The following is a 12,205-nucleotide window of genomic DNA, read 5'->3' as shown; positions in this document are numbered from 1 at the left end:
TTTGGTTTCGCAGGGTTTAATTGAATTTTAAAAACTAACCAACACCATTTGTAAAGTGTAGTCTTAGTTAAATGAAGACAAATATATATGACTGACAAAGTTTAGTGTGAACTATTTATGGCCGATTTTAATAGTCTACCTCCACCCTTCGCCACTAATAAACCTAATAGGTTAAGCAAGTGGCTGACATCCATTTCTCGAAAGAACAAAACATGTTTATATAAACCTCCAATCTGCGGGGGATATTTTAAGTGGGTACGTTTTTAATTGCAAAAAAAATGTTTTCTAGTGATAGGTAATAATATTTAATTAAAATATGTCGTTTTCTGTTGGGTATTTATTTAAATTAAGTTTATTTATAATTACATACTAGTTTTTACTCATCTAAATAATTGAAACAGTGAATTATTATAATGATATACCTATCCATATCGTTTTCTATTGGATATTTGTTTTATATCAAATAATATAATAATTTCAAACTTAAACATTACCTACAACATTTGTTTTTTGGTCGAGTAAGAGATCTAAGTAGAAGAGTAATTAATCGAAAATAGTCGAAGAAAGCTTGTGGAAGTCTTTATTTTGCGGTGGATTGAAATTGGCTGATGAATCAAAATTAATATTTAAACACTATTACTAAGTAGTTTTTTTAAGTACCTACCTATATTAGTACAAAATAATTCTTTTCTATTTTGTTTGTTTTATATTCAATAATATAATATTTTCATATTCAAACACTAGTACTAGTGTAATACTAGTAGCTTTTTAACTAAAAATGCATTTACCTACTGCAAATTCCAATATTTTCTGAAGATAAACCAATATATTTTTCGAAACTAATGTGATACGTCAATATAAACCATGCCGTATATTAGAATCTCCGTTAAAGACTGTTATAGCAAGTATAACAACCTTCTTACTCATAAAATAAAACGCAGTACACTTTTTTTATTGATATATGACTATACTCCTCGGATATTTATGTGAACACAAATTTGGTCGATGCGATATGTAGATATAGAGCACCATTGTCGAAAACCTAACTTTGTCAATTTTTATGCTAGAGACCTGAAATTTTTACAGGACATGCACAAAAAATATGATACGAGGGTGGGTCAATAATTCCTTAGAAAAAAGCATTAAAACAGTTTTAATTTTTGTATTTTTTATTTATTTCTCAACATAATCTCCTTGGAGCTCAATACACTTGGTTAGACGTTTCTCAATATTTTTTAAACCGTCAGAAAAATAAGTTTTCGGAAAGTCCTCAAAATAAGCATTTGTCCGATCGATGACTTCTTCATTTGAAAAAAAACGTTGTCCACTTAGCCATTTTTTTAAGTTTGGGAAAAGGAAAAAGTCACTGGGGGCTAAATCTGGCGAATACGGTGGGTGGTCGACCAATTCGAACTTCAATTCTTCAATTTTAGCCATTGATCGTAAACATGTGTGAACACGGGCATTGTCCTGATGAAAGAGGATTTTTTTCCTGATTAAATGAGGCCGTTTTTCTTCAATTTTGTTTTTTAGCTGGTCCAATAAAGATGCATAATAATCCCCTGTTATTTTTTTTCCTTTTTCCAAATAGTCAACGAAAATAATTTCACGTGCATCCCAAAATACAGTAGCCATAACCTTACCAGCTGATTTTACGGTTTTCGCCTTCTTTGGACATGGTTTGCCTTCGCAATCCACTGCTTTGACTGTTCTTTCGTCTCGGGAGTATAGTGGTGTATCCATGTTTCATCTACAGTCACAAAGCGACGAAAAAATTCATCCGGATTGCGTTGCATGAGCGACAACAGGGCTTTAGAGGCCACCACCCTATTGCGTTTATTGTCGACTGTGAGCAAACGCGGCACCCATCTTGCAGAAATATTTTTCATGCCCAATTTGTCATGTAAAATAGAAATGACGCTACCTTTTGAGATCCCTGTAACCTCAATTATCTCACTCAACTTTAATCTTCGGTCACTTAACACCATATCATGGATTTTATTGATCATTTCTGGTGTAGTCACCTCTACAGGACGTCCTGAGCGTGGTTCATCCTTTGTTGATGTACGACCACGTTTAAATTCATTTAACCAGTTATAAATAGTTGCAAGTGAAGGAGCAGATATGCCGTGAACTAAATCCAACTCATTTTTTATTTCCTTTGCTGTTAACCCTTTTATATTAAAATGTTTAATAACAGCCCTAAACTCAATTTTCTCCATTTTCCATTTTTCCATTTTCCACAAGCAAATTTTTTTTTTAAATGTACGAGAAACACACAACAACCCGACCAATCTGATTGAAACTTCGCAGCATACTGAATCGGTAGTGCCGCTGCATGAAAACAAACCGCTTACAGTACTAGTCACGCCACCTGTCGGCTTTTCTAAGGACTTATTGACCCACCCTCGTATTATAAAAAGCTAATAAAACTTAAAACGCTATTTTCAGACTTATCATGGTTTTTCTAGGGCACGTCGATAAGCAGAATTTGGGTTAGGCCTGAACAAAAACGAACCATAAGTGCAAGTGAGTGCTGCATTCGGCACACTTATATCTCTGCACTATGCGTTAGACTTTAAGAGTAAGATAGAATTTATACGGATGAATTAAATATTTTTTGTAAACGTAGCCGGTAAATATGGATTTTACTGATTACATTTAAAAACTGCGAGCATGTGCTGTGGAAATTTATTGTTTTTGTGTAAAATATAATGTTAGTGGAAATTATTTTTAGATATTTTAATAGAACATGGTATGGTTAACCATGTTGTGTTTAAATTTGGTAGCCATACTGAGAAGCAACACGATGGTATAATGTTTCATAGTTAAGTTGATAATAATAAACTCAAGGTTCTACTGTGCGTTATACACAAGAAACACGGCTTGATTTTGCCGAAAAATAGGTGCTCTCTTATAATATATCATTACTCTGAGGTCACAACCTGATAAAAACATGAAAGAAATTTTAAATAAAAAACTATGTTTATTTCAACATTTTATTATCAAATAAAAAAATCATTTCCTTAATAATAAATAAGAAAAGTACATACATTAAACAAAACCGACATATGAGAATGATATAGACAAGCGGAAAACATAAAAATATAACATTAAAAAATAAACCTTAAAACTATATGAAAATCAATCTTTTATTGCCTGGACGGATTGTATTAAATATTTTTTATATAATAATAAAATAACTAGGTACAGGGATATTATTATATATCTATATCTGAATCCATTGCTTGAAAAATATATTGACTAACTAACGAGATTCAATAAATGTCAAAATTAATTTAAATATGTGGTTGTTAAGGATAATAGATCGAAAGAATTATTACTTTCGTATGAGGTCACAGAAACAAACGAAAATATCTGTTAAATTTGGAAACCTTCTATGTCCATATACCTTGCATAAACAATACAAAACTATGTTTGTATTTTTGAAACAATTGGTTGTTAGCCATTCGCTCAACCCGTGAATTTGATCATGCCGTGGGAATCAATCAATCAGAGAGTAAATGTATTTTTTATTAATAAGTAATTTAATAATATGATTATATCATAGTCTTATTTAGATGTAAATTAAACTTGTAAACTAAAGTAGTTTTGTCGAAAAAGTGGACATACAAGGTATATTACACTTTAAATGAATTTCGGTCCAAAATGGACTTGAAAGTAAAAGTGATATTTTTGCTGCTACTGTGAGCTCAGACACTAAGGCACATTCAGAAATATGTAACAAATCGAATTATCTACATCTACAGTAATACAATTATAAATACTATGTGAATACCTTTGTAATTAAAAGTACGGAGTTAGCACAGTTTGCAAAAGCATCGTTTTAAAATAAGTCTTTGTAACAATAATAAAAATATGATATGAACACTTTTTAAAATACATGTGCTTGGACGGTTTAAAAAGATTAATAAGACACTATATTAAATATTACACCACGGCAACACACTTGTCATTTGTCACACAAATGTCGCTTAATGGCCTAAAATATCAATGTGGCAACATTTAAATTAGATAAGGTTTGTTCTTGTTGTAAATCGCAAGCCGATTTGAGCTAGTAGTTTGAAATTGTCACATGCGCAAATTCAGATTGTAAATCATTTCAAAATTAGACTACATCTAGCGTGTAATTAACGACATTCAAAAACATTTAATAACCGTCGATTGGACAAGGTAGAATTGAGGTACTGATGATTGAACGAATACAATTGCACCAGTGACCAAGTTATAAAGTCAAAATAACTTTGAAAACGCCATGACACCTCTTCTTCTGGATAAGCACCTTGCGATGTGAATACATACGTAACACGTGATGTTATGTATGCTATGAACTTCAAACTTGCAAGAATAGACCAAAATCGTTCTTAACTGTTTGGTCTGGGATTGACCAGCGTTTGGGACTGTTAGAACCGAATTTAAACCACTGTGACTATAGCCGCAGATGGAAATGCGTAATGTGTCAACTTTTAGCTTTATTCAACATTATTCAAAACGCTAAATAGAACAAACCTCCCATAATACAAATTTGATGATTTTTACATTTCAAATATATACTTGCCTAAGTTGCCACAGTTAATATTATAATATCATAAAAGTGTGCTTGAAACTTATTCTATAAAAACAGTCAAAAAAATAGATGTATTCATCTTATAATACAGTCAAATTAATATTAATAAGGCATGTCTATTTGAAATACATAAAAAATATCTGCCATCTCAGTCAGATATTGTAATGCATTTATGGGTCAAAAAACAGAAGTTTAATTCAGAATCGAATGGCGTTTATAACCCATTCGTTGTGTCCTGACCCTAACTACATAGGCACATGTCGCTATTCATTTTACAGTAAGGCAACATTGTTTGGAATGATTTATTTATTAATTGGACCCAACCCAACCACTCCACTGCTACATTCATCATTTTTTACTTTCAATCAATCGCTCGAGGCTATAACCAAAAAAAATATATTTTTAAACTGTCAATTAAAGAACTGATTGGCGAAAATCAGGACCGGCTTGCAAAAACCAATTACCAAAATATGTACAAAAAAAACTGACAAAATTTTATTTCTTTAAACGTTTGTTTGAGATATTCCATAAATAAATAATAATAAAACTAGTCAAATTGAATATTATATCATGATATAAAATTTAAGAGATTCATGTATGTATCAAGGTAGTGTATATTATAATATGCTTAAAAAGAAATATATCATTTCTCCACAGTTATACACTATTCTGCAGTAGTTACATAGCAAAAGACAATATTATGTGCTAATCTGCAAATCGATCACTTGTTTAAAATATGCAGTGTCAAGGAAAGGTGGTATAAGTCAATATAAAAACATGAAACTGAGATGTATGCCAGGACCCCAAATAAAAGGAAAAGGGAGATAAGTCACCACTGATTAGTTTTAGAAAGCAAGTCCTCAATTAGACGCAAGTTAACTTTGCAAAATGGACGGACTCTGATTATCTACTTCCACCAATAACCCATCTGGTAGCCAATATCTATGGGCCGGACAAATGTGGCAAATATTAGAGGAACAATACGACGCTGTGAACTACGATCTATAATATACGACGAATAATCAAAGAATCAAAATCAGAAGACTATCCTGGTTGAATCATTTGCAGCCGTTTGCATGGTCATGAATGAAACTGGATTGGAACTGTGAATGACCATTTTCACTCGTAAACGGAAAGGAGGTAATATCAACAGACTTATTTTTATGTCAAATGTTGTTAGGCATTCGCTTACTTGGATTTTTTTCTCTGGGTCAAACACACACTGAAAAAACAACATAACTTTTGCCATACACGGAATTCAAACCCGCACCCACGGATTAACTATTACCTACTCCACCGTGGGGGTCTGTCAAACTTCATAAAAAAAATATTATCTTTAATTGTGTCAACTGTCATTTCATGGTGGAAATGCATTGTACTAATAATTATCACAAAATCAATCAAAAACGTTTATAACACAATTAGGCCCGTGTCCAGAAACTTGTACGTATGCAGTTCGCCGTATCACCCTTCACAGTGAAATGTTGTATCGGAAATATAATGGCCGTATATTAAAGACCATTCAACCACTTTAGGTCGTATAGTACTGACATAAAATTCATGTGTAAATAAAACACGGTTCTTGTCAGTTTACACTTTACAGGAAGTCAGCAGTGAACAAATTTTGAAAATAGCCGATATACTGGATCATTTGTTAGACTATATTTTCATTCTAGAATTCATGAATTTTGCCACAATCACCTATGAAAATTGAAATAATGTTCATAATTAATCTAATAAAATTGGAGACCGTATAGTATATACGGTCATCTCGTTCTGATAAGAAAGCTCACGGCGAACTGTGCCATGATGAAATGTTCTACGTACAATTTACATGTAACCAATTAAGCCAAACGTAATATAAAGAGCTTTGACATATTTTTTTACCTAATCGTATGCAACTGAGGTGTTATTTCAAATTCCGTTAATATTGGTGACCATTTTTTATAATTTTTAATCAACCCACTAATCTTAATTTATAGCGTCAGGATTTCTACAAAATTTTAGTTTTAAAGGGGCATGCACTTTCTAAAAATACATATGCGTTGGCCAGGTAGAGGTTCGCCGAAATATGAATTAAGCAGCAGCCAATCTGAATAGGGAAAATCGGACTATTGTTGAAGGAAGCCAGGAGCCATCCCGAGATAGTCATGCTCATGATAAAATTAAACAAAATAATAATATATATTAAAAAATCAAACGGTGGTGGTCAGCTCACATATCTCAATTGGATGTTTTTAAAAGTAAATTTATATAACATGGGCAGATCGTTAGTACGTGTGTGAATAGCCTAATATAAAAATGAACAACACGTAGCTCGTCACGTCACCACTTTAGCGCGACCATAACCTTATCCGTGTGTGCATTGCATGTGCAGTTTTATATGTAACCGGATCTGTGGTGAGGATAGTGGTCGCTGGAGGCGGCCGTGTGATGCGGTTCCTGCATCTGCATCACCAGGTTCTTCGATTCACGCCGGCTGTCATACGATAGCTTGGATTCCCTGTACAGCAGCAGGGATGCGAGACCTGCAATGTAAACATAATGACAATGAGAATAATAGTTCAGTCAGATTATGGTTTTTCCTGGAAATAATTAACCAAAAATCGTAAAATTACGAGTAGCGCAAAGTGACATGGAAAGGTGAATGTCATCCATAACATGGAGACTGCAAAAGAAATCAATCGATAAGGAGCAGACAAAAGTACACCATGTGATAAAAATTGGCAATAGGCTGGACATCTTTGTGTAGACATAGTGCTAGCGCCAAATAATAAAATACCAAAAAAAAAACACAAATACGTGCATGTGTGTACGGCCGCCATCTTTGTAAATGGCATTGATTTTTAGTTTTTCAGACACGCTATTTTTATAAAGTCAACAGTTTCATCTAACTTGAGTCTCTCGTGAACCGACATAATATCAAATGATATATCATGAGGAAATTAACAAGAGAATCATTCTTACTACTTTACCATACTAAAAGCGCGCTTTAAAAAACATTCACAAAGCCTGTGGATTTATACATCAAAATTACTACCAATGCCATAAGGATACAACACAAAGTTGAAACGGTATTTTCAACATCGACGGAGGTCCGGAATATTTATAGACCAATAAGCCTTTGGATTGCGCGGGTATCAGATAAGCTGTCTGAAGAAGTACATTAAACAACCCTCGTGGAGAGAATACGATGGCATATCGATGAAAACGCTATGCATTATCAACGATTGCCGAACACTCGATGGACACAAACCACAGATTTGACTTTGAGACGATGGTATTGGGCTAGAATAAGAGATAGTTTTCACAGTAAAAAAGGGGCTATCGACATTCACAGTAACCCTGACAATATTAATAGAGACGATGTGTTACATTTACAAACGTCATGGCACTTTTAGCAAAATCCAATATCTGATCTTGATCACTACTCTGAGCAAAGTTTGCTCTTAGCTAAACAGACCGCTTTTCCACACACTTAGATTGGTGTTGGTTTTCAATGAAAATCTATTACGATAACTAAAGCATGCCGGTTGCCCTAGAACAATTGAATAAGTATTCCGTTCACTGGCGCCATTGATTTACTATATAAGATAAGATCAGCTAATTTTGCATGGGTTTACAGAATACATAACTGTTGATATGCCAGTTGGTATTAGGGGTAATGCAGCCAATGAGGTTTTATATCACTATGTAAGGTGCAGATAAGCCAAACTGAATTTCGTGTGTTGAGCACAGTGAAAAATTTCAAGTGAAGTACGCTACGGACCTCTCAATACCTTCAGCTATGCGTACGGAATGAACAAATATAAATAGGATTCTTAATAGGACGTTTACACTTGAAAGCCAATACCATAATATGTATAATACTACTATTACCATTCTGTCAGGCGGCAAAATAAGTTATTCGCTTACCGAAAATCATGAACGCTACCACGGCGAAGGCGTACGACCATGACAGCACATTGAAGGACGGATACATGAGCCAATCTCGGCGATAGCAGTTCCCGCCGAATATGGCTACTGCCAGAAACAGGAATACACCTATAAGAGAAAACGAGAAAAATTATTCCTCAATAGAAAAAAAAAAATTTTCATTACAAACTCATTTGTAGATTATGTGACATATATCAAGAAAATATTGTTCATGAATCAAATGATCATACGTGTGGCTGCATTTCTTCTTCTATAGGCGCACTCAAACAAAATGACGCATTTTGGTTTGAAACCTGTTACTTTGTGTACCTACGTAAGCATCTATCAATATTTTACAGACCACAGAGCATAGCATTGTACCTTGTCCACCAATTCTTGTCGTCCCCGATTGGTTAATAAAATATATGTGCAACAGAGATTAAAAAGATGAATAGACTCACTAGCAGCGGTCGTGCAGATAAAGCTGACGGAGAGCCAGAACCACTCGTAGCGGAGGATTGTCTGCAGTGGGAGACGGATGCACACCAAAGCTAGGACTACCTGTGCCATCATAGAGACCATCAGAGCCAATGTCACTAGCGCCTGCACCATCATCAGCCAGCCAGGCAGTAACCACTCGCGGATCACGTAGTACTCCTGTAACAAAGTAACACGATAATACAATGGCCCGTAAAGTTAGCGTCAAGTGATTTTATTTAAATTTATATTCAAATACCTGCTTTGATAAAGCAATATGTGAGATTCATGAAATATCAAATATTTTATAAATACAGTCGAACTTGGTTATTACGAGGAAGATGGAGCCGACTGAATTTGCTCATAATAAACATTACTCGTTATATCGTTTATAATATTTTTCGCGCCACGTTCTATTTACTTAAGCATAGAACATAAAAAATCTGAAAACCATCGTAAAAATCCCCGAAACAAGCATGGCATTCATAAACTACAAAAAAAACTGTTTATTGTAATGAAGTGCTGAGCCGCCGGCGCTGGTGGATACCAACTGACTTCACAAAGCTTCAATTTTTTACATGCAATTTCAACCATATGCGTGGATACTTTTTCAATGTTGTCGGCGAAAACACCAATTAGGTACTTAGCCACGTATCATAAATGTAATCCGATCCCGGCGGCATCGGTCTAATTAACTGCCCGTTCGGTTTTTATTTCTTTAGGTGGAAAATGTTGTTTTTAAACGATCGACACATTAACAGTTTTGCTCGGTATACCCGAGAAGTAGCTCGTTATAAAAGTGAAAAATGTATGGAGAAAACCATAAACTAAAATGTCAACGAATGTTTCCTCATTACATCCGAGATCTCGCTATTTCCGTGATCGTAACCAAGTTAGATTTACAATGTAGATTTTTCCACTATATTATAAGAATATAAGTTTTCTCATTTTGGCGCTCTCACCTGACTGAAAATGTAATGGCATCCGGAGAAGAGTTTTGGAAACTGGTAGAACGGATAGCGGAAGTTCTCGAAGCAGTACTCCCACATGCCCATGTGCTTGAAATTCGAGAACATCTCCGGGTATGATTCGATCCAATACGGGCTGGCAAACGACATCAGCAGAAATAAGCCAGCGACGTACGACAGAATTGACGCCACAACTGTTGCATCTGATGGTGGAAAAATAGAGTTTTATATACTATCGTAAAATCTGTGTGAGAAGACAGTAACCTTCAGATCAAGAATTATATTTATTCCATTGATGTTTTCATATCTCATTGCTAGTTTCACAAATCAACTGCTTTACACGTTTATAGATTATTGAACATACATAATTTTGAAAACACACAAATATAGCCAATAGAAAAAATCTTTTTTGAAAAAAGTAAGGCAGGAATCGAACCTGCGTCTCTTGGGTATCGCGCCCTGTGCATTACCACTATGCTACGACTGCCATGCTTAATTGCGACAAATTTTAACTATTGGCCTTTTGAATACCGCTGCTCATAAGCGCTCTCCAAATTGAGTTACGGTAGGCGATCGGTTTTTGAATTCTAAATTAAAGTATTTGTTACTTTAATTACCAACCGACGTCACGGATCACTCCAATATTGTAATCCAAGTTTATAGATTAAGCGATATCGATGTATAAAATGTGTTTTGAACGAACGTATTGAAGAAAACCTTCTTCTACGGCAGGCGTTCAACATGTCAATCGTGGGATGGATTTTGATCGATTGCACCATAGGCCCATAGGAATTGAGTCATGAACATGTAAAAAGGGTGTAAATTCTGTACATGCAGTTGTAATATACCTAATTATATTTCCTTAACCAGCTTACATGAGTCGTTTTCAAATTAGTAGCTTATTGCATCACTCATGGCACGCCTCGGGAGTGAAAGGTAGAGATGTGAATCCCCGCACTTTAAACTGAGGCTTAGTTTCACTTTAGACGAATAGGAAATTGAGTATTTTGTTGTGATAGTGTAAGATGAGTGTTGTTTAATTTTGTTAACGCCTCAGTGTCCTAGGACACCCAAATGTATTACAATTGTTCAAATTGAAGAATAATAATGGGAGAATGGTTTGTAATCATTAGTTTCATCACCGGTTCTGTGCCGAAGCGAACATGTTCGCGGATATGGCCGGGCGTACAACAGTGCCGGCCATACAAAAAACGCAAACTTATTCACCTGTCTTTGAAGACAGAATGCCAGTCTCAGGCGTTTGTTTTGAATAATTTAAAATTTGGAAGAATACTAGTCCAATAATGAGACATTTAGCATAATATGATTGGTAAGTGTCTATGATAAACTTTCATATTAAAAAAAAAAAAAGTTTATTTTTGCTAAAAAATTCGCGGCACGGAGCACAACTTAAAACAAACCAAAACCTAATATAACATTCTTACTCCTGGAATACAGTAGGTTTTGGTTTGTTTTTAGATCTCGTAAAAACCACAACAATAAAAAATGGTTTGGGTCTGATCTTTATCAAATATTGATATTGCTCTATTGCTTATTACTACCTTGGTGATTGAAATATGGCAAGTCAGGTCAAAATATTTGAAATAGATAAGTTGCTATGATAATAATTGTTTGAATTCTGATCATGCATAAATAGGTACCTATTTGCATGAAACAGAAAGCTGTCCCAAACACATTTTACATTTATTTCACTCGTACTTCTTTAATCCTTCACTAACCACTTATTCAGTAAATCCTATCGAGCATGTCGATATACAAAAAGAAATCAGGTACCTGCAAAACTGCACACATGACATTTTAGCCGAGAGCACTTGCCATGGCAATTCGCCCGACTAAAAAGCAAAGAGCAGTTATTTTGAAGGTTCAAATGGTAATTCTCCAATCGGACATCAAATAAAGCATCAGGAACCAATTCTACAATACAATAACAAAATCCCAAGAAGGCGTGTCATTGTCCTAATGAGCCATACAAATAATAATATTGTTTACATACTGAAATTAACGTAATTTATTACTTACTCGTCGCTTTTGGGTACTCGTTATCTGTATCGAGAACCATTTTAATGATTGTCCGTTTGCCTTTGTTGTTTTAATTAATATTCACTGCAGATGTTGATAAAAAAAACTAACTTGCAATAATGTGACAGATCCGTTACTCATAATCTCGCCATGCCAAACAAAATTTTTGACACACCTACTTCCACTTGTCTATGTTTATATTGGTGTTGCTGCAACT

General features: G+C 34.5%; 1 protein-coding gene across 1 annotated transcript; it reads right to left on the bottom strand.

The window, feature by feature from the left end:
• Positions 1-4,992: 4,992 nt before the first annotated feature.
• On the bottom strand, positions 4,993-12,205 carry pck (Claudin superfamily protein pickel). Its single transcript, XM_085951399.1, has 5 exons — positions 11,989-12,205; positions 9,943-10,151; positions 8,965-9,160; positions 8,504-8,632; positions 4,993-7,116 (listed from the first exon to the last, which is right to left on the bottom strand). The coding sequence occupies exons 1-5, from the start codon at positions 12,026-12,028 to the stop codon at positions 6,968-6,970; spliced, it is 723 nt and encodes a 240-aa protein (XP_085807525.1). The 5' UTR covers positions 12,029-12,205; the 3' UTR covers positions 4,993-6,967.

Source organism: Rhyacophila brunnea, unplaced genomic scaffold (genome assembly GCF_057557595.1).
Source record: "Rhyacophila brunnea isolate RB1 unplaced genomic scaffold, BYU_Rbru_1.0 scaffold_24, whole genome shotgun sequence".
In the NCBI taxonomy this organism is placed as follows: domain Eukaryota; kingdom Metazoa; phylum Arthropoda; class Insecta; order Trichoptera; family Rhyacophilidae; genus Rhyacophila; species Rhyacophila brunnea.
The sequence above is the reverse complement of the archived record's forward strand: the minus strand, read 5'-3'. Positions and strand labels throughout refer to the sequence as shown.